The sequence below is a fragment of the Salminus brasiliensis genome, chromosome 22, assembly GCF_030463535.1.
Source record: "Salminus brasiliensis chromosome 22, fSalBra1.hap2, whole genome shotgun sequence".
In the NCBI taxonomy this organism is placed as follows: Eukaryota; Metazoa; Chordata; class Actinopteri; order Characiformes; family Bryconidae; genus Salminus; species Salminus brasiliensis.
Window position 1 is genome coordinate 9,241,613 of NC_132899.1, and position 23,822 is coordinate 9,265,434.

The 23,822-nt window shown below is 40.1% G+C and overlaps 3 protein-coding genes across 6 annotated transcripts in view; 2 read left to right on the top strand and 1 right to left on the bottom strand.

Moving 5' to 3' along the window:
* Positions 1-15,968, bottom strand: part of LOC140544497 (alpha-actinin-2-like) — a 31,446-nt gene extending 15,478 nt beyond the window's left edge. For all 4 annotated transcript variants that reach the window (XM_072668079.1, XM_072668076.1, XM_072668078.1 and 1 more), the window contains exons 1-8: positions 15,858-15,968; positions 9,481-9,595; positions 7,216-7,335; positions 7,022-7,108; positions 6,760-6,847; positions 4,791-4,869; positions 2,787-2,868; positions 1,793-1,878 (exon numbers count right to left, since the gene is read on the bottom strand). In XM_072668079.1, coding sequence (XP_072524180.1) covers positions 1,793-1,878; positions 2,787-2,868; positions 4,791-4,869; positions 6,760-6,847; positions 7,022-7,108; positions 7,216-7,335; positions 9,481-9,595; positions 15,858-15,968 — 768 coding nt within the window. The remainder of the gene's footprint in view (positions 1-1,792; positions 1,879-2,786; positions 2,869-4,790; positions 4,870-6,759; positions 6,848-7,021; positions 7,109-7,215; positions 7,336-9,480; positions 9,596-15,857) is intronic.
* A 1,435-nt stretch (positions 15,969-17,403) lies between these two features.
* On the top strand, positions 17,404-18,722 carry LOC140544400 (olfactory receptor 4Q2-like). The gene has a single exon (XM_072667923.1). It carries the CDS (start codon positions 17,404-17,406, stop codon positions 18,559-18,561), a length of 1,158 nt encoding a protein of 385 aa, XP_072524024.1. The 3' UTR covers positions 18,562-18,722.
* Positions 18,723-21,387: 2,665 nt separating this feature from the next.
* On the top strand, positions 21,388-22,443 carry LOC140544402 (olfactory receptor 2AG1-like). The gene has a single exon (XM_072667924.1). It carries the CDS (start codon positions 21,388-21,390, stop codon positions 22,441-22,443), a length of 1,056 nt encoding a protein of 351 aa, XP_072524025.1.
* Positions 22,444-23,822: the final 1,379 nt, after the last annotated feature.

Sequence of the window (23,822 nt, forward strand, 5' to 3'; positions counted from 1 at the left end):
GGAAGGAGGTTTGCACTCAAAATCTCACAATACATGGCCCCATTCATTCTTTCATGTACACGGACCAGTCGTCCTAGTCCCTCTGCAGAGAAACAGCCCCAAAGCATGATGTTGCCACCCCCATGCTTCACAGTTGGAATGGTGTTCTTTGGATGCAACTCAGCATTCACTCTCCTCCAAACACAACGAGTTGTGTTTGTACCAAACAGTTCTACTTTGGTTTCATCTGACCATAAGACATTCTCCCAATACATCCAAATGCTCTCTAGCAAACTTCAGACGCGCCCGGATATGTACTGGCTTAAGCAGGGGAACACGTCTGGCACTGCAACATCTGAGTCCCTGGCGGCGTAGTGTGTTACTGACGGTAGCCTTTGTAACGTTGGTGCCAGCTTTCTGCAGGTCATTCACTAGGTCCCCCCGTGTGGTTCTGGGATTTTTGCTCACCGTTCTTGTGATCATTTTGACCCCACGGGCTGAGATCTTGTGTGGAGCCCCTGATGGAGGGAGATTAGCAGTGGTCTTGTAGGTCTCCCATTTTCTGATTATTGCTCCCACAGTAGATTTCTTCACACCAAGCTGTTTGTCTATTGCAGATTCAGTCTTCCCAGCCTGGTGCAGGTCTACAATTTTGTTTCTGGTGTCCTTCGACAGCTCTTTGGTCTTCACCATAGTGGAGTTTGGAGTGTGACTGTTTGAGGTTGTGGGCAGGTGTCTTTTCTACTGTTAACGAGTTCAAACAGGTGCCATTAATACAGGTAATGAGTGGAGGACAGAGAAGCCTCTTAAAGAAGAAGTTACAGGTCTGTGACAGCCAGAAATCTTGCTTGTTTGTAGGTGACCAAATACTTATTTTCCACCATTATTTGCAAATAAATTCTTTAAAAATCAGACAATGTGATTTTCAGAATGTTTTTTCTCATTTTGTCTCTCATAGTTGAGGTCTGCCTATGATGTCAATTACAGCCCTCTCTCATTTATTTAAGTGGGAGAACTTGTACAATTTGTGACTGACTAAATACTTTTTTCCCCCACTGTAGCTGCAATGACATTTAGGGGATTCCGCATCATGATGATTTTAAGTTGCTTTTTGATGCAGACAGTTGTGTTTTTTGATAGACAGTGGCAGTCATGCACAGCAAATAACACTGTCATCCTACATGCTGGAGAGAGGGATCCAATTCCCAGTTCAAGTGGGAAATTTAGGCAAGACTCCTATTACTTGTTTGCTACAAAAAGCTTTTTGAATTAAGAGTGTCAGTCTTCTGAGCCAAATTATGGCTCCTGAATATTGAGATGTATAAGTTATATTGCCCAGCTCTATCTGGGATTTAGATTTTAGCCAAGAAATTAGTGTTTACTTCATTCAATATACAGCAGCTGATTTTAAAAGTATAACATTTGTTGTACAAGTGGTTTTACAGCCCTGAGTCAATAACTCAGGTTATTGGTGTAAAATATTAACAATCATCCACCTCGTTTCTGCGACTGGTGACAACATGCAGAAATACTACATGAATAAGCTCTTCATTCTGAAAAATGTAAATTAAAGTCCCGATTAAACTCCAGAACTGTTTTCTGCAGTGGTGTTCACAGGGTTTCTCATTAAACAGCTCACTGCCAACTTAACCTGCTGTCTCTGAAATGAACCACATACTGAGCCATGCATGCATACAGAGCAAGCAAATGAAGATAACTTAATACAGAACGATGGATATGGTTTAAAATGCCTCCATGTCCTGAACAGTGACGTGTATGTTGTTACGAAGTTTGTTACGGCAGGCTGGTGTACCTGCTCAGCTCCAGCGAAAGCATGGTAAAAGCAGGACACATAGGTCATAATGGCTCTCTCGTCAGGCTTTGGGGTGTTGATGATGTCTGGAATAGGGGAAAAAAACAAAAACAAAAACACTAGACAATGATGGAAAACCCAACAACTAGATAATGTGAACGCAGTCGAATATTTCACTGTAAAATACTACTGACTACTACCTGCATTCATTTCTCAGTAATTTACTGTCCCATAATAATAACAACAAATAATAATAGTAATTATAACAATAATAACATTACAACTGTACAGTACACTGTGATATTGCAGTCACTGAAACCACAAGATTACTGTAATCTTACAGTTGTATTCTGCTGTATCCTTACAGTAATGCGCTGTAATGAAAATACAGTAATAATTTGTACTTTCACCTAACAATTGAAACTCAACCCAGGAACCTAAAACTTAATAGCTAGTCATTTGTATATAAAACAAGGCATATAGGTGTGTAAATGTTTGTGATGACCCCAAAGAAAAGGCAGCACCAGGAAAAACATGCGGAAAAACATGCAGTGCTTTTACAGTAGCCACTTTTTTCACGTTTTTTCATTTGTCATATCCTATACTAATCTGTACTAACTCTGTACTCAGTTTTACAGTAATTTGCTGTGTTATTATGGACAATGCCTTTACACTAAAACGATGAATGCAGCGTTAAATATTGTGAAAGTCTGGTATTCATGAATATTGTACACTTGAACGCTCACCCAAGCAAAAAATGAAACCAGAAGAAGAATTTAAGAAAAGAATGAATAATAACGATAAAAAAAGAGGCTGTCCCCTTTGCTGCACTAGATGTCAGAGCACTGCAGAGGTTCGAGCATTAGTTCTGGGTCACAAACTGCATTCCAACTCGTCTCAAAGGTATTCGATGGAGCTTCATTACTCCAGAAGAGTTTTGTACACCTCAATGTGTGTGTTGGAGCTCAGATGTTTAGTGTGTAATGCAAAGCACCTTCAGGGTCCAGCATTTTAGGGATATCGAGGTGTTTCTCAGCAATTTCCAGAGCTAGGTTTAGGTTACCCAGATGATCGTCCTGTGGGAGGGGGAGAAAATAATGGGGGAAATGGGAGAAGAAACACATAATGCTCTTTTAACCTAAAGCAATCCAACCACACTGCACCTCTCATTAAACCTGCCTGTTTATGATTCATTTCAGGTGAATTTCTCCCCATAAAAACAGGGCCGTTTCCTTTTGTTATAAATCCAGAAAAAACAGTATTGTTTATACTTGCATTTACTGTAAGTACTTTTGGACATTCACTCAAGTATAAATACCAACAGAGGACTCCCATCCATAACTACAGCTAGTCAAGCTCATTATAAATTATGATGTAATATGTTTTCAGCCATTCATTGTTGAAATGTTTTGATTTGTGATTTTCTATAGTCATAACACATTACACATCACCATTCACAACATTTCAGCAATAGAACACTGCACCGCAGTGGTGGCTCAGCGGTTAGAGCACTGGGCTATCGATAACAGGGTTGTGGGTTCGATACCCGGGCTCGGCAAGCTGCCACTGTTGGGCCCTTGAGCAAGACCCTTTACCCTCTCTGCTCCCTGGGCGCTGGAGTTGGCTGCCCACTGCTCTGAATGTGTGTGTACTCACTGCCCCTAGTTCAATAGTGTGTGTGTGTGTTCACTACCACAGAAGCGTTAAATGCAGAGGACACATTTCGCTGTACAGTGTACAGTGACAAATACGTGCACGGCTGAGATGAAGCGAATACGAGCTGTAGGCAGGTGCCGTATATTATCACAGCCGTTACTTATTGCTGTTATTTCCCGATAACTCACGCAACCTCAAATATCCTACAGCTTTTATACAACAGTTTGCAAAATAAATAAAGTAAGGAATTAACAAACTGAGCCTTGAATGTAGCATTTATTATGTTTTAATGTTAGCATCTCCGTTCACCAACTTCTAGTTCTAGTTCTAGTTCCTTAATAAGCAGCTACCATAGAGAGCATCCTGAGCAGCTGCATCACCGCCTGGTTTGGGACCTGCACAGCCTCTGACCGCAAGACCCTCCATAGCATTGTGAGGACAGCTGAAAGGATCATCGGAGTCTCTCTCCCCTCCGTCATGGACATTTACACCACCCGCTGCATCCGCAAAGCAACCAGCATTGTGGATGACTCCACCCACCCTTCACTCAGACTGTTCTCCCTCCTGCCATCAGGAAGAAGGTACCGCAGCATCCGGTCCAACGCGACCAGACTCTGCAATAGCTTCTTCCCCCAAGCCATCAGACTTCTCAACTCCAGAGACTGAACTGATGTTTTTTTCTGTTCCATGCACACCATTTACCCCAGACAATATGGGAAGCATTTTGCACAAATAACTTTACTACCTCACTGGACTCAATATTTATTGCACACTGCATAATTTGCACACTACCCCTAAATTATTTATTATTCTCTGTCTGCACTTGTATTGTGTTGCACTTGTGTTCTGTATGCACTGTCTATGTTGCACCATGGTCCTGGAGGAACGTTGTTTCGTTTCACTGTGTACTCTGTATGTAGTTGAAATGACAATAAAACCCACTTGATCTGACTTGACTTGACTTGAGCTTGTTGCTCTGCTCCCTACATAGACCTACAACGTTTTCTTGTTTGTTTGCTGTTAGGTAGTGTGAAGTCTTGTCTAAATCCTTTTAGTTTAGTTTTAGGCTATTCCTGTTTTTGTTTTTATTTTTTGCTCAGGGTGTTTACGCAACATCTAGGTTCATTATATGGTTTAGTAACGGTGTTCAGCGGAGTGATACAGTGTTTTGCCATTATTTTGCCATAAGAACGCTAAGAAGGCCTCTCAACCAATCAGCTTGCATGGCTGTAGCTATCAGTTGTATAATCTGAAATACACTGTTGACATCTCCAATTTGAGGTCAGAAGGTATATGGAGCAGTATTAGTGTGTAGTGAGGTGGGGTGGTGGAGGGCAAAGACCTTATTGAGTTTGGAGTAGTCGAGCAGGTCGGGTCTGTGCCTGTGTATGAGCGCACAGAAAGCCAGTCCGTCCTTCCAGCTTCACACACACACACACACACACACACACACACACACACACACACACACACACACAACAATAGCAAACAGCAGGGAGAAAAGCAGAAAGAAGAGAAGTACTGTTTTATGTTTTTCTGTTTTTAACAACAGGCTTTCAGGCTTTTTCCCAAATTGCTAAAAAGATATATAGCCACTTCAGAAGCATTATAGCACAGAGAGTATCCTCTTAAAGAAACTGCAGGTAGGATATATGAGATTTTATTCTTTATCCTTTGATGTTCAGAATGATAAAAACATTTTCTATTTTTTCTAAGGAACGGGCCATATCCTACTACTTACAGGCCAATAAGTATGCTTAATTGCGAACCCCTTTATCTGGCTGATGTATATGCTCTTTATTTTGCTCTTTAACATGTTTTTTGTTATGGCATCATATGATATCACAATTGCAAATATGGAGAACAAGTTGTCTCTATATGTAGAAGTGCTTTAATACACACCTGATTCTGTCAATTCGCTGGCCTCAATAATGGAGATGAATAAACCCCTCAGATAATTCACCAATTTTTCAGAAGAGTGCATTTGTTCCTCTTGGTAGTAACCTAGTTTTCAATGTTCTTGACATTCCCATTTTATTCTAATTATTATATTTATATATTATATATGTATATATTATTATAATATATATTTTACTGGCTATTTCTAGAGTAATAGTACATCTTAATTTTGCCAATGCTGACAAGAACGTTTTTAAAGTTTTTTAAGTTCTGTCATTCTGCCTTTTTTCATTTTAGTACACAGCATTAAATCGTTGTCTCTCAGCGGCAGCGAAGTCCTTATAAGTCTGTTCACTTGGAGGCCATCATTGCAACACTGTCACACAGTTATTTCCAGTTGGTTATTTACAAGACCAGGCTTCTATCTTTATAAATGAGAAGAGACTGAAGGTCAGATGACCTTACTTTAAATCAATGATAAAGTCTGAAAAAAAACCTCATAAATAGTCTGTAGTGTTTGGCTCAGTAATGTTCTGACTCCTGCACTTTTACTATCTAGTGCTAATAAAGGTAATTCATAAGAACTTTGTTGTTATTATTTCCTTTATAATCTTCAGTCTACTTACCTGATTGCAACAATTAAATATTTTATGGCCTGCAGTTTGGAGGGGTAAAGGTCTTGCCACTGTAAAAGAACTCAGAACAAGTGTTGAAGACCACTTTGCCCTTTTCTGATCAGCTGTATAATTTCTTTGGTCTAATTTTTTTTAACATTATCATCAGGTCCATCACTATGTCAGACAGTCCTTTTCTAATGATGAGAAACAGCCAATCATTCCTGAATCACTTTTATATATATGAAAATCAGCCAGCAAATGTATTTATTGTTTTTTATTGATGTACTGAAATGTATTAACCGTGCTCATTTTTTTTTTACATTGAATTATATTTTTCATTTTCTTTTTTTTCAATTTTTTATGTCATTTAATTATCTCTGTATGTATTTATTTGATGTATATTATCTTATTTTAGTTTATCACTTATTTATTCTGATATTAATACAATATATCAGATTTGATAATATAATATTTGCCTATAATAAACTTTATATCTTTAGATAAAAAGACTTTATGTCTTTAGATCTGTATGATGAAAATAACATTTGGACATGTTATGGTATGTCATAGTAACATTAATATTTGGAAGGGACATAAGAAGAGTAGATTCATTTTACTGTGGTCAGTGTTGACATGCAAACACTGTACCTCAGTTGGAGGCAGATTTAAACCAGTTAAAAGGGGTCATCTAAAAAGGCTCTGAGTCTCAGGTAAAAGGGTAAAACACTTGGCTCAATAGGGTAAAGCTGAAAGAAACCATGTTTAGCCTCTGCATCATGATTTATGACCTCTTACCTGCAGTGGAAGTTCTGAACGTTGACGTTCCTGTAAGGTGCGGTCTTCCTCTGGCACCACAGTAGTAGACCTTCTTTAGCTGAGGTTTCTGGGAAAAAGTCAAAGCAACATACATTCCATCAACACATGCAGCAGGGTTGATTAATGAGATGTACTGCTGAGATAGACCGTGTGTATAATAATACTAATGTGTCCAATGGTTCTACAGAGGTACAGTCCACTTAATCCCCATGGGAACTTACTTCTCATTAGAATACATTACCTTCTACTGAGATGTCCTGGATGGCAAAGCGGAGGATGATGGTCCAGATCATTCCTAGAGTCATCTTTACATTTCCATCAACGATTTCTAAAAAAAAAAACACAAAACAGACGTGACTGTAGTCTGTAAAGAAGTTCAAGCAGTGTTGCCGTGTTCTTCAGCTTCGGCTGCAGTAACAGACAAACCTTAATTACCTTCTGCTCCAATGGACACAAGCTTAACCCCTTTACTGGTAATGTACTCCAGAGCTTTGTTCACGTTGGCTATTTTGTGGAATCTCATCTTTCCTCTGTCTGGTTTGGGCAGCCTTTCACCTGAACGCACACACACACACACACACACATACACACACAAAAAAAAAGAAAAAAAGAAAAATGTAGCCATCACCGCAACCTTTGTGAACATACCTACCCTCAAAACAGAGGGTTCCTCAAAGGTTCTTTAGTGGGTATAAAGAACCATAACAACTAAAACCACGGTTCTACACCATGATCAAGTACCTACTCCACATTGTAGTACACGATTGTACGAATCCTGAAAAGGTCTTTTAGTTGCACATGTGCGAATTCTTGTTCAGACAAGGCTCCAGTTTAATGCTGCATTCACATGCTTGTCGGAAGATCCTACTTCCCACTTGTAAAGTCAGAATTACGAACACGTCACATTCCAGTTCTTTGTTACTGGAGAGACATGAAAAATGGTCGTGGAATGTTAATTACCGGACTAGCAGAGTAGTCAGTTTGCGATGGACAGAAATAGATGCTATAATTAGCATTGCTGTATATCAGGTTAAATGCACACAGATTACAGAATACAATTATGTGCACAATCAACCAAGAATAATGTACCATGTAATACTGATACGTTTCTATATGTTTTCTCTGCCATGTTAAAAGGTTGAGGGTTGCTTTAACATGGTAACTTAGGTATTAAAATTATTTCAGAATTTCGCACTAGCAATATTATGACTTGGTGGGGGGGTTCGCTAAGTTGCGACTCGTATACACTCGTATAATTTGGATAGCTTTTGAATGCAGCATAGGACTGTACGTAGGTTACTTGACTCGTAACAGTAGTGGAACCCTTCTGGGGCTACATAAAACCATTTTTTATGAGCAAAAAGTATATTATAAAGAACAATCTACAAGTGGGGTTCTTGTATTTTAAGACTCATTTAACAAGACAAAGAATAATTAATGCATTAGTTTGGTTTTGTAAGTTGTCACGTTCTAAATAAAACCATTGCTTATCCTAAAGAAACCATGAATAACCACCATTTTCAAGGGGATCACTTTTATTTATATGAAAATCAGCCAGCAAATGTAATTATTGTTTTTTTATTGATTTATTGAAATGTATTAACCATGCTCATTTTTTTTACATTAAATTATATTTTCAATTTTCAATATATATAATATATATTTGATCTTTATAGATATATTATTCCAATCTTTACATACATAATGTAATCTAATTATCGATGTATATATTTATTTGATACATATTTTCTTATCTTATGTTATTTAGTGTATTGTTTTTTTATTCTAATATTAATATATTTATATACACAATACATCACATTTGATAATATAATATTTGCCTATAATAAATCTAACAAACCTTATTTTAGTAACGTATTTTTCGTTACATTATTTTTTACATTCTGTTTTTTAAGGCTGGTGGATGCAGGAATGCAGACAGTTAAAATTAATGCTAGGTAGCCAAATATCTTTAACTTAAGTGTGAGCCTGTTTACACCAGGCATTAACATTTGTTTTTGATGATCGGATCACATTCACAATTTCACTAGTCCGCATGAAAAGCCAGGTGTAAACACCCTCAAGACACATTGTGTTACAATAAGATCCCTCAAACTACATTCGGAGGTGATCAGAGATGTATTTCATCAGGCAAACGGAAATATTGCAGAAATCTTGTGCCTTTTCAGATTTAATAGTTTGTTGCATTTACTGACAGAGCTGTTACGGAAATGTAAGAACCATCTATTGTTCCACTGTGTTACAGAACTGTGTTACTCTACCATTCCTCTGAACTGTTCACAGGTGTAAACAGGCCCTGTGTTTCTACAGTCGAATGTGGAAATAAATAATGACCCATACTGGCCTGTGTCTAATTCTTTCACACCAGTGCAGCACACAATAACATGCCACCACCATGTCAGTGGCACTGCAGTTCTGAAATAATACCTGATCTGTGGTGGTCAGTCCTGTGAGGTGCTGGCCATTGAAGAACAGGGTGAAAGAAGGCTAACAAAGTGGCATGCAGAGAAACAGTCTGTAATTACAGAACTACAGAGCTCTGCTATACAGTGAATTTACGCATACGTGGAGCTGATATAAGGGGCTGAGTTCATTCCAAACCAGGCGTGGTCATAATATTCGGATATGACTGTGTAAGTGAACAGTGTAAAACTCAAAGGGAGGAGGCCTAGTGAGTACCAGAGATGACTTCCAGGAGGAGCATGAGTTTGAGTCCATTTCGAAATTCCTCCTCAATGTTGTCAATCTGAGTTCCCGCCTTACGCAGGTGAGAATTACACCACGCAGTGAAGGTCTAAAAAGGAGAGAGAGAGAAAGAGAGAGAAAGAAGAACAATATTAATGAAGTACATTTATAAACAAGACATTGTTACTTAATTAGCCTACACTTGCTAATTATCGTGTTCTAATACGTAAAGAGAACCGCCGCTGAAGAGAGTATCTCACCTTTTTATAGTCTCTCTGCTACAATCGTGCAGTTTGATGAAGTGATTTAGGGAAACTTAGGGAGTTCTTATTGAGGATTTATGAGATTAGCAACATTTGATTATAAAAGGTGGTATATGTATAAGTTTATGTACTAAGATCAGCCATAACATTACAACCACCACCGACTGATGTTAATAGTATGGCTGATCACACCTGCCACTTAAATAAGTCAAGTAAGAATGTCTCCCACAACACATGTTATTTTGCCCCCGAATCTGATTAGAGTCCCCTAATGCTGAGTATCAGCTGATACCGACCCAATCTTTGTGTTTGTAAAAATAAATCGTACCTTCCATCACCTAATTCAGTCCATACCACAACGGCTTGCCAGAGCCATTTGAGCCAAGGGTGGTTATTCCCACTGTTATAAAGGTGGCCATAATGTAACACCTGTAGAGTAGGCAAGCTAACTGGGAGTAAAAGGACCTGAATTCTGTAGAGTAGTTTTCTTTTCCCAACAAGTTTGGAAACCTGGAAAGTGTGCTTTGAGGGAAGGAGAGTCCCTGAGTATGTACTTATAGTTTTGAAATGGCCAGAAGAGGACATTATAACACTGAGTCCAGTTCCACCTTTTTCTTTTGGGTGGTTAGTGGTGCCATAATTAAGAGGCACTGTTAATTAAGGGTTATTCTGTTTCTTTTCTTCTTCTTTTCCATCTTCCTTTTCACAGCATTCCAGTCTTCTTCAATCACATTTCAGCTATTCCATAAGATGGTATAAAGCCCTGCCACCATGGACCTGTTTACACCTGGCATTATATTTGACACTTGGCTGCATCAGGACCTGTGGACGCCTTGATACCACTAAGGGAACAAAATTCTTCACGAGTGTCACATCAATTGTGTATGGGTTAAAGCTGAAAAACAGTTGGGCCTTGCAACAAGACAATGACCCGAAGCAAGTATGCTTTAAAAATAAGGAACTGAAATCTCCGGAATGACCTAGCCTTGCTTATCCTATGTGCTTGGAGGTCTACAATGTCAATGTGTTGAAGAAGTTGGAACCAGTTATCACTTTTTGACACAGGGGAATTTGTCTTTATACATTGTTGTCTTGCTTTCTTCCTCAGGTTCAAGCAAGGAGCCAGCAAGTTTTTTTTTTTTACAATGCTGTCAGTTTGGAAAAACTATAAAAAATAGTTAAAAATTAATTAAACAAACAAAGCTCAGATACATTAAGTCTTCTTCAATTACATTTCAGCTATTCCATAAGATGGTATAAAGCCCTGCCACCATGGACCTGTTTACACCTGGCATTATCATGCATTTTTGGGGTAAACATTCTCAAGATGCATCATGATCAGATTATGAACTCCATCACCCTATATATACCCACCAGTTCTACCTCAACTTCATTACAAAACACCATTCCACCTCTCCCCTTCTGTTTCATCATTCACCTAAGCTAGGATGTGGGTCTGGCTTCACTAACCCTCCACAAGCCATCCTGAACTCCAACACAAAAAAACTACTGAGTTCACCCCCCCTGTACCACCTCCTCTGGCGGGGTCCATACTAGCAAACCATATTCTGAGGTGGTCAGAGACAGATCCTGTCTACATTTAAGACAAGTTTAAGACAAGTGCAAACAGAAGGCCTTCTGTCAGGCAAGCGGAAACAGGCGGAGTATTATGGATCTTGACTGGACCTCCTCTCTTGCTCTGGATCTCTCCTATTATTACTATTTCCCATTTTCTGACTGAGCTGTTACAGGAAGGTGAGAACCATCTATTGTTCCACTGCATTGTAGAACCCCACTGTTACTCTAAACTGTTCACAGTTTACCAGGGCAGGACAGTTTTGATGAGAAACCGTTGATTACAGGAAGTAAAATAGAAATGATGTACATAATGGTGAGCTTTTTAAGCATTAAAAGCAATGTGTGGACTCCTAAAAAACCTCAACCTAAAAAACTTTTCAATTTTCAACACCTTGTACTTCACTTCCTTCCCAATTCTTCATGCTAATTTACTTTAATTTAAATCGAATACATTGTACTTGGTGACTGTTAAGCCAGTGGTCATTAGTGGTTTAAGATAATTCATGCTTCACCAGAAACTCAAAGGGAAGAAAATGAGAAAATTATGTTTCTTTGAGCAGGTACATCAGCCTCACACCTCTCACCAGTTCACCTGTTCTGAACATCTATGTATTTTTAAACCTTATACATCCCTTTGTAGATATATCTACAGTGCATTTACAGTATGAATCAAACTGCACATTTACCAACTGGACAGTGTGTTGTATAGGAAACTACAGGAAAAGATGACAACATTGTCACCCAATAACTGGGGATACACATAGGGTCTTGCCTGTTCCCATAATCCATATTCTAGTCACCAGTGAATTTACTACCACAATTCAAAACAATCACACAATAAAAAAAAAAAATCTGTCAGTGACACTCAGGTCACTTCCCTTATGAATTAACCATATGCTGAAATCTCGTCACTTGCCCACATGCCAGGCTGGCAACAATTCTTGTCAATCAGGACTAAAGGTGGCACAGCTGGGACAGCTGAACATTCTGTCTTTCCCTGCGATGTGATACAGCATCTCCGGCATACTGAGTGCACATGTTGGTAAATATCAGCCTGTACAGTCAGACTGTACAGTCTTTCGCATACACCTGCAGGCCACTGAAACACACAGCAAAAAATGCAGCCATCAGTTTTAACATAATTTAATACACAATCAGTCCTAAAAAAGTGTTGCCTGATTTTCTATTGGATTGAAATAGTACATAGATAGAGTCCTGTAGAAAAATGGACACCAAAGTTTGCTTTTTCTGTCATGTCTTTGGTGTGAAAGGTGTCACTCATGCAATCTTTAAGTATGAGTGATTCCACTGATGACCACCCTTGATTTGAGACAGCCCAAATCCAAATCTAATCTTTAGATCAGGGCCACCTTGGAAGCACATAGATTGTAAGTTGTAAAAATGGTTGTGGATGCCTGTCTGAAATGGGTTACAAAGCCATTTCTGAGAATAAAGGGCTCCAATAAACTACAGGACATAGTGTCTAAATAGAGAAAGTTGTGAACAGTGGTCTATCATCACAGCAGTGCATGCCCTCCACACATCTCTTTTACAGCATTCCTCTTTTGACTTAGCTAAGGGTAGTGTTCCTGACTCAATTATCAAAAATAAAACATATGCTTATTTGTCAAAAAACACCTAGATAATCTGTAATTTTCTGTTATGGAACAACGTGTTCTGGACAGACACATCTTAAGTAGAGCCTTCTGGCTGACATAGAACCATTTATCTTTGTCCAAAACCTAAAACTCTTTTGAAAGTAAGAACCTCAAACCAACAGTGAAGCTTGGTAGTGGTAGTGTGATGGTTTGTGGTAATGTGGTAGAGTGAAGGATACTTGGCTGCATCAGGACCTGTGGACGCCTTGATACCACTAAGGGAACAAAATTCTTCACGAGTTTCACATCAATTGTGTATGGGTTAAAGCTGAAAAACAGTTGGGCCTTGCAACAAGACAATGACCCGAAGCAAGTATGCTTTAAAAATAAGGAACTGAAACCTCCGGAATGACCTAGCCTTGCTTGTCCTATGTGCTTGGAGGTCTACAATGTCAATGTGTTGAAGAAGTCGGAACCAGTTATCACTTTTTGACACAGGGGAATTTGGTGTTGGTCTTAATAAATCCAGAAAATGTCTTTATACATTGTTGTCTTGCTTTCTTCCTCAGGTTCAAGCAAGGAGCCAGCAAGGTTTTTTTTACAATGCTGTCAGTTTGGAAAAACTTAAAATGATAAAAAATTAATTAAACAAACAAAGCTCAGATACATTAAGCAACCCTAAGTGAAGTGCTGTGGCTGACAGTGAGGCCCACCAAAGAGTTTTGACCATGGTGCTGCAGCTGCCTGAGTCTTTTTTTAAAATGTTAACGGTGAAAGTTTAGAGGGTCGCTCAGAGTCACCTAAACTGGAATACAGAGTGCCAGCACCAGAACAACAATAGCAGACAGGTGTTACATTTCATCACTGTGCTGTTAACACCCTTGCTCTTTGCGGACATACAGTCTACACTTTAGCATACTTCTTGTGTGTGATCATGCTAAAACTTCTACCTAAGGGAAAACGGAACCCCAATTTATTAAGAAAACTACACTCAGAGAGTCTCTGCAAGCACATAAACGGATAGATAGTACTATGTACTAATAGTAATATGTACTAATACTTGTACCAATGCGAACTAGACCAATGGGCCAAAACGCTAGTGAATAACAATGTTTATCTCATCACAATGACATGTGTCAAGGTTTGCAGATATGTATTACAAGGTCAACGAACAGTCAAATCCAATCCAACATTTATGGGACAAGGCTGATACATGGCGGCTCCACCTTGCATCTTAAAGACTTAAGGACTGCTGTAATGCTTGGGTGGCAGTTCCTACAGGGCATATTCAGTGCTGTAAAGTCCAAACCTCAGTGGGTTTGAAGATGTTTTGGCTGCATGTGAAGGACCATCGGTATAAATTGTTTGCTTCATGACAGTATAGACTGCAGACTGCATATACACTGTATACCACTGCACACTGTGCCAGTACTAACAGTATGGCCAGTACTGCACATTGAACCAGTATGCCTGTACCAGTGTCTTCTTATTAAACATAATCATAGATTAAAGTTAATTCTGTATATTTCATTCAATTCAATATCGCTTACATTAGCAGACACAGACACATAGGTTGCCAGATCAGGACACTGATCTGAAAAACATTAAAAACCATTAAAAACAATACTAAGGTCATATCCAGACCAGGCAAGAAAGGCCTACAGTATAGTGTTTTTTATGTCTAGCTAGATCTAAATAAACACTGCAAGCTTGTAAGACTGAACACTGGGGATTTTGCTGTGTGACACCAGCCTTACAACATTACCCTGAGGTCAGAAAGTTGAATGCCACAAATGAGTTCCCAACCAAGGACACTGGTTTAGTGGAGGCCCGTGCCTTTATGAGGTGCACAGTTAAAATTAGTCTATTCTGCTGTCCAGCACGCCATCTGAGACTGTGTGTGTGTGTGTGTGTGTGTGTGTGTGTGTGTGTGTTTGTATGTGTGCACGCATCTGCTCACAGTGCTCATGCTGGCACAGTAGGAAAGGTGTTGGCCATCAAGCTCTATTGTTAGTCACCTTCCTTCCTCCATACACACACATACTTCGAAGGAGACAGAGATAGCTGTGTAGCTATGTATTATCATCTGAAAATCCAGCAACCTCTATGAGAAATATCCATTAGCCCCTGTAGAGCCCCTGTAGAGTACCACAACATGAATTCCATTAGCCCCACCAGACCAAAATGACTAAATGATCCATGCTGGACTCAACATGGAGACCTATGGACTGCCCCAATTCCATCACCAGTTACTAACTGAAAACAACCAGGGTCTGGAGTGCCATCTGAACTGTGGTTTCTATCAACATTCTAGCCTAGTCTACTAGCCACTCGGTCAAAACACCAACACACGGAGAGAGAGACTCCTATACAAAAACATACAGTAATATTCTGCAAGTTATGACCATTTTATAAAATGGGTTTTCCAAAAACATCAAGTTAGCTTGAATGGGGAAAATGTAGAGGGGGGGTTACAAGTTGAAATAGGCCAAGGCAGCCTGAACAAAATAGGCACGCCTGATTTCAGATCAGGACTCATTGTAAACCAAATAAAGCAATTATAGGCACAGCCAGATATCAGTCAGATCGGCTAGCATGCTGTTTCCCAGTAAAGCAAGACCTTTTCCAATTATATATGATACACCCTGGTCCAAAGAGGACTGCTCAGTGCATTAGGGATCACAAGCAATGCGTGGCTTAATGCTTTCCCTCAGAGGACAGTTCACATACTTTGCTCACATCTATCTGTTTTTCTGTCTGTAAAGCTGTGCATCTTTCCATCTGTCTACCTGTCTGACTACCTCTCCATCCAGCGCTCCATCACAGTTTGTGAAGTTGAAAGAACAGTGTACAGCCTCAGTGCATGTTAACCACATTACCCCTCTGTTTCATACATCCTCCTGCTACTTTCTAACTTTCTCCGCCCCCCCACCTTCCTCTGCTGTTTCTCCCATGCGGGGTCCAGCAGCAGGTCCCGGTCCCACTCGTCCTCCTGCAGCATGTACTCCTCCTGCTCGTAGCCGTTATTGTACTGCGGCTCCATGGCGCGGTTCTCTAGACAGGGGAGAGGGGTACCACCGAGTGCAGCGAGCGCGCTCTCTTTCCTAGAGGTTCCCTCGCGCGCGCTTCTAACTGCTCTCCCTCGCGCCACTCGAGGCAATTAATAGTTACCTGCCACGTCACATGACGGAGTTGCAACCGGTCACCCAGTGAGGGGCAGGAGAAGCGAGCAGAGGCACACTAAAGGTCAAACCACACAGCCCTCACAGCTACAGCTGCACTGATAGTGAATAACACTGGGAGGCTATGCATGCAAACAAAGCAAGAAGTGTTGATCAAATCAATAACAGATAATAGCTGATCAATTATGGATACTGTGCCCTGAACCCATCCTCCAGTAAAGGTACTGCAAGGAAATATTGACTAGCATATCTTAATATTAGGGTCATAGCACGGCATTGTCATATACAGGACAATGTAATGTAAACACTATATGGACAAAAGTATTGGGACACCTGCTCATTTATTGTTTGTTCTGAAATCAAGAATATATATATATATATATATATATATATAAACTTGAAATAACTGTTTCTACTGTCCATGGAAGGCTATCTTCTAGAAAATCTACTAGATTTTGGAGCATTGCTGTGAGGATTTGCTTGCATTCATCAACAAAGGAGAAGTTCCACTTCTCCACAGCTCAATGCAGGGGGGGGGGGGGGTGTTAGTTGGGAATGGGACGTTGAAACTCATTTTATCAGCATGTAATGTGGGACTTAGGTCTATAGCAGGTACATCTGAGGTTAACAATATGCCCGTTGTTTGTGGCAGTACAGCAATTAGTTCTGCTCACAAGGGGCAGTGTAAAGTGCACTGTGTGACTGAATGTGCGGGTGTTGGGTGGAGAGGTGACGTAGGTTGTTTTTGCATTTTGGATTTTCCATAAACCATGAGGGTTCTAAATAATATGCCTGCAATGTGACAGGAGATTGACATATACTATATGGACAAAAGTATTGGGACACCTGCATGATTCTTCTAAAATCAAGGGTATTAAAAAGAGCTAATCCTGCTTTGTAGCGTTATTGAAGTCGTACGTAAAATCCACATGGATCTGGTGGCACTGTCCGACCAGGCTATGTCCGACCAGGGAGTCCTGTGTGGAGTTATGTTGGCAGGAGCGTTAGTGAGGTCAGGATGCTGGCTGATCACCACCTAACCTCATTATCCACAACTCCCCAACACATTCGCACCATCTTTCCAGACAGTATGACCCACACAGTTGTTAGCAATCTCAGCACCAAGAGGCGCTACACCAGTCAGAGCAGCAAGTGTGTGGTTGCTAGGAGATGAAAGTGTCATGTCAGCAGCAGAGTCTGGGTAAATTAAAAGGTCTGAATCTCCAGCACTCCAGCACAGTACTAGCTCTCCAGCACATCTTCAGCTCTTTTTGTCCCTTTGATTGTAAAAGCAACATGGATGCTCCACAATGGGACCGAGCTGCCTGTGCAAATTTTTCATCACCACCTGTGAACGGGACACAGCTGCCATCGCCATTGCTTCCTCATGTGGTATCTTGTCAGTTTTGGAGTATCGTCCACAACGAGGTCTTGTTGTATTGTTCCATGGCTTTGATTTTAACTTTCTTCTTGTTTTCCTTGGTGGTCAACTTTTACCTGCTCTTGGGACTAGAGCACTCGGAGGCTCTCTCTTGGCAGCCACGCTACATATTGCTAAGAAGCCTGATTGTAAGCGACTTGCTGCAGTCACTGACGCTGGCTCCCTCAATGCTGTACTGCCTGCTCTGCCGTGAGACCCTGAGGTTTAGTGGCTGGTGCTTAGCCCAGTACTTCATTGCCACACTTGCCATCATTACCTCACTTGTGACTGTTGCTTCAATGGCTTTGGAACGTTTTGTGTACACATGCTTTGGCATTCACTACTTGACCATCATGACACAGGGCAGGATGTGCATTTTTGTGTCTTTTAACTGGCTGCTGGCTTTAACCGCGGCAGGCAGTTCTTCGATTCTGGTGCTGACCGGAAGAGCAAAATTCGGTCAAGTCACCTCAGGCTTTGTGTGTGAGCCAGAAGTTGTACAAGCTCAGATTTATAGTTCAGTGCATTTTGAAACCTTCAACAAGGCATTTGTTGGATGCTTGCTCATCATCTGTCTGCTTGTCTTCTGTTTTTCTTATGGCCGTATGTACCAGGAAGCCAGGCAGGCACAGCAACCTTTTCAGGAGGACAACGTCCGTGCTCGGGGCACCGTGGCTTTTTACCTCGGCATCTTTTTCATGCAGTTGTTTCCGAGTACGATGAAATTTATTACATTGTTTGACAAGGATGTGGACAGCCACTTGTTGCTGGCAGTACTAGTGCTCGTTCCACCATGTGTCAACCCTCTGGCGTATGGCATCAGAAACATGGAGGTGCGCCAGGCTTTGGAGCATCTTTGGGGGCTCAAAAGGCTTGAAGAAATATTTTTCTGCAAACAACAGTGTAAGGGAACACCTGAGATGAACTGGCGCCCACCAGATGGTATTCCTGCCTTGCACCAAATAAGTTCAGGTGGGCTCCAGACCCACAGCGACCTTGGCCAGAAACAAGCGGTTAAGAAGATTAATGAATGAATGTATGAAGTAAAACAATGCTATACCTGTGGCTAGGTGTTAATTTTTATTTCCTGTAAGCCTGATTGTATCAGCATGTATCCTTACAATCAAATTCTCACAGCTATGTTTCAAAGTCTCTCTAATACCCTTGATTTCTGAAAAAACAGTGAATGAGCAAATGGCCATATAGTGTATATTTATTTACATGGAAATAACGCCAAGCCGAGCTGAGCTGCTGGACTTGAGATTAGCACTGATGTATTGAATGATGTTGAATTTATGGCCATGAATGTAACTCTGTTCAAAACAGATAAAACTGTTCTCTTTTTATATAAAAATTGGTTACATAACCCCTGGTATGTCAGTCGTGACCACTCTACTTCATATGTGTCTGGATCTCCAGCACACAGTGATGATAATGATGGCCAATTCAGTACGATGTGTAGCTGGATCAATAGATCATTAGCCAAACAGGATATTAGTGGTATTCCTAAGAGTAGTCCTGAGTAGCTATTTAAAAACGTCAATATACACTCCATCATTCCAGTGTATAGATTTAAAGCCTTGCATCAAAAAAAGAAAAGAAAAGAAGAACATTAGTGTGTGAAATGTGTTATCATTGCGTTGTCATGAAGCAAACTGATCCTAGTTTGAATATAACTTTTGATTATAGTTTGATTATAATATATTATAAAATTATATTATATATTATACGATTATAGTTTGATTAGTTTAGGGCTGATGATCTTGTTTTTAACAGAAGTAGCTATTTGTCTTACTTCTACATCGGATTCAATATCAGTCAAAAATACTAGATTAGTCATAATTCAGAAATTTCAGAAGAAACAATGAATCTGCAGGTGTCCCAATACTTTTGTCCATGTAATGATACTCTGCTTGTATGTAGTGTTATTTACATATTTGTGCATCAAAGTGTATATTAGTAAATCTGTGTAAAAAAAAATCAAATATGAAATAAAGAAACTTGTTTTAATTCCTTTTTCATTTAATTCGTTTTTTAAGGACACAACCACTTTAAAATGTACAACACTCACAATGTTGACTTTACCCTGGCAAATACATTTGTTTGCCCCCTCAATTAAAGTGTGAGCGCATCTCCTTCACTAGCTCCATTGGTTTTGTCTATTTGTCCAAATGTTTGTGGACACCCCTTCTAATGAATGCATTCAGCTATTTTAACCTGCACCCATCGCTGACACTGATGTTCAAATGCACACACACACACAGCTTGTCTAGTCTCTGTAGAGAAGTACTGCCAATATAATAGGTCTCAATAGAGCAGATAAACATGAACCTATTGGCACCATGTCTAATGCCAGGCTTGGGCTAAAGGGGTATGAAGCCCCCAAGCATTGAGCTGTTTTCTGGAAAGATGGATGCTGCTCCATCCAATTTTTTGGGATGATTAGGGGCATAGTGGATAAGGCCTAAAATATCAAGAGCAGTACAATATAGTTGTTTATACATCTGACTTTCCTTATGACGTTCTACTGAGGTCATCATCCAGCGTGGGCAGCAAATCAGCAGCTGCATTAAGTTAATGATACAATTAGCCCTTGAGGCTGTGTTTTAGTATTTTACCACTGTTAGGAAGCTTTCACTCACTTCTCATCATCCCTAGTACAATCACAGTAACACATAGCCTCTTGGAAATTACAGCTTATTTAAAAAAATGGATTTTGATAATAATTATTGAAAAAATATATAAATATTATATATATATATATATATATATATATATATATATATATATATATATATATATATATATACACACCCAGCTAGGATATAAAGGTAAAAAAGGTAAAGGTGCACGTATTTGTCACTGTACAGTGTACACTGTACAGCGAAATGTGTCCTCCGCATTTAACCCATCTGTGGTAGTGAACACACACTCACACACACTAGTGAACTAGGGGCAGTGAGTACACACACACACCCAGAGCGGTGGGCAGCCAACTCCAGCGCCCGGGGAGCAGAGAGGGTAAAGGGCCTTACTCAAGGGCCCAACAGTGGCAGCTTGCTGAGCCCGGGAATCGAACCCACAACCCTGCCCCTATGATGGATGGTGCTCCATCTAATACTTTGGCTTGGAGTGGGGAATTGGGGGTGAGGTGGAGTGGTGATCACTCAACATCCTAACTGCACTAGTCTTCTGGTCAGTGAATGCAATTGAATCCTCACAGCAATTCTCAAGAAGAAACAATGAAAATAAGCAGGTGTCCCGATACTTGTCCATACAGTGTATAATATGTATATATAAATAAAAAATATAATATATATTTATATATTAAGGTTCCATTAAATAACAATCAGTAGGAAATCACTGAAGCCAACTGTACAGCATTTTCATCTGCACATGTAAGGAAATGGTTTTGTGTTTCCTCATGTTCTCTTCTTCACTGAAAATTTCTTATGAACAACTGAAACTGTAAAAACTGACAAATAGGTAAAATAGAAGAAATATTTGTTGAGATGCGGTACATAAAGAATAAAAGGGACACACAGCTATCTTAAACACACACTGTGAACACTACAGAAGAGCACAGGGAACAAGAGCACATGGTCATTTTTAATCTGATTTTCTACCAGCAGGGTGAAGCCTAAAGGCACATTTCAGAACAAGTGTTCTGCTCAATGCCTGGCCATTCACGTGGAGCACTATGATTTGAGTTGAGTTGCTAGGAGATGATGTGGTCTCTCCCTCTCTTTGATTAATGCAACGAGAGAGCGCTACATCTTTGAGCACATCTGTCTAAAAGCCTCCATATGAGCTTTCGGGGGTAGTTGCTAATATTTCTTGGGTGCTGAGCCAGAAGCAACATGAATGCTGAACAATGGGGCCACAATGCTGCCTGTGCTAATCTTTCATCAGCATCGTTCAATGGGACACAGCCGCTCTTTCTGACTGATGTGGCATCCTGTCAGTTTTGGAGTATCGTCCACAATGATGTCTTGTTGTACGTCTCTGTGGTTTTGATTGTGATTTTCTTCTCGTTTTCCTTGGTGGTCAACATCTACCTGCTCTTGGGGCTGGAGAACTCAGAAGCCCTCTCTTGGCAGCCACGCTACATGTTGCTGAAGAATCTGATTGTAAGCGACCTGCTGCAGTCTCTGACTCTGGCTCCCTCTATGTTGTACTGCCTGCTTTGCCGTCAGACTCTGAGCTTTGGTGCCTGGTGCTTAGCCCAGCTGTTTGTTGCCACACTAGTCATCATCACCTCGCTTCTGACTGTGTTCTTCATGGTTTTGGAGCGTTTTGTGTACATATGCCATGGAATCCATTACTTGTCCATCATGACAAATGTGAGGATGTACATCTGCCTGATTCTCATCTGGCTGCTGGCTTTAATGGTGGCTGCCTCACGTATCTTTCTTGTGATGTCAGGACAACCTAGGTTAGGTCACAATATCCCTGGATTTGTATGCGAGCCTGGAGTCGTACAGGTGCAGATAGTATTCTCCTTGCGTTTTGAGATGTTCAACAAGGCGACTATGGTCACCTTTCTTCTCTTTGCTGTTTTTGTGTTCTCCTTTTCTTATGGCCGTATGTACCAGGAAGCCAGGCAGGCACTGCAGCCCTTCCAGCAGGACAACGTCTGTGCTCGGCGCACTGTGGCTTTCTATCTGGGCATCTTTGTCCTGCAGCTGATTCCCAGCGCTTTTAAGTTTGCCACTATGTTTCATGAGGAAGTGGACTACCACTTGCTTCTAGTATTACTGTTCATGGTTCCACCATGTGTCAATCCTCTGGCTTACGGCTTCAGGAACAGGGAGGTGCGTCAGGCTCTGCAGCATCTTCGTGGTATCAGAATGACTGGGAGACAACCTGTGTCAGATTGGACTTTATCCGTTTCCGCTTTCTCTCCAGACTCTTGAGTGATTTCACTGATTTCAACAGACAGGCATGGACAAAGACATGGACATGGAATGTATAATAGCGAAAGGGACTTTTAGTACCATAAAAGACACATTCCTGAAGTAATAAAGGTCTGATCTATGGCGTGAACAAGGTCGCAGCTTGTGTAATAAGTGCAACATCTTTCTTCTGCTGCTTAATTGTACGGTGTGAAGTGTAAAGTGTGCAAAACAACAATAATGGAATAATAACAGATATACTGGTGTGCAAACTAGGGCTGCGTGATATTGGAAAAAACCCAAATTGTGATATTGTTTTGCGAAAATACAGAAATTGTCATAAGATTTCTTCAGAAGTCAATGATCCAACATGGTATGAAATTAACAATACCCTCGGTGTATTAAAGATTTGAGTAAAATATAAGATATTGATGTCTATTGAATCTGTCTATGATAGGTCATATGCCTATGCCTATGATGTCATCAACAATGAAAATTGTCCTTTTGTTGTAGCATATTGTAGTTGTAGCATGATATGTGCATGATTTCATTCATCTTTATGTGACATTGCACATAAATATATTACACTACATAAATATATTACACTACACTACATAAATATATACACTAAATTAAAAAAAAGCTTTAAGATAACGTAGATGCAACGTATTATGCGTATTATATTCCCCAAAATGTTAAACTGAAACACAGCATTTGTGCAAAAGATGTTTGTTTGAGATTTGTACTTACTTAATTAACATAAGCATGGCTATGTGAACATTCTTTGCTATCTTCTTATAGGCGTCTCCTGCTTTGTGGACATCAATTCAACTGATTGTGTTAGGCAGCTGACAAGGTTTCAGGAATCAGGGTAATTATAGGGCTCTGAGATCTGTGTCACCTGGCCTTTTCTAACCACTTCAATTAAATAACAACTCATCTGGAAGCAAGCATCATGCGGTCTATAAAGACGCTAGAGGTGTCATCTACGGCAGGATAATGATCCTAAACATACACCCAAATCCTCAACGCACTACCTCAGGCTGCAGGTTTTGTGAGGCCTTTACAGTCTCCTAACCTCATTGAAAATCTGGAGATAGACCTCAAAACGCTGTAGACAGACACTGTAATAGTGAGTAAAAGTAATGTTCATCTCACATATTCAGTGTCATCTTTTACCTTATGCCTTTTGTTATCATCTGTCCTTAAACATTAAGCTGTTTGATTGAATTGATAAAGAAAGATGACGAGATCCTACACTTTACACTTAAGGCTGCTGAGGCCATGTACGATCCATTGATTACATTTATTACGTATATTTTGCAATTGTCATGTGTACGTTTGCTTCCATTCTCTCATTGTGAGACATGATAAATAAATGAGTAAATTAATAAATAATA

Coding starts and splice junctions, on each gene's coding strand:
- LOC140544402 (XM_072667924.1), top strand. CDS start 21,388: ATGAATGCTGAACAATGGGGCCACAATGCTGCCTGTGCTAATCTTTCA.
- LOC140544400 (XM_072667923.1), top strand. CDS start 17,404: ATGGATGCTCCACAATGGGACCGAGCTGCCTGTGCAAATTTTTCATCA.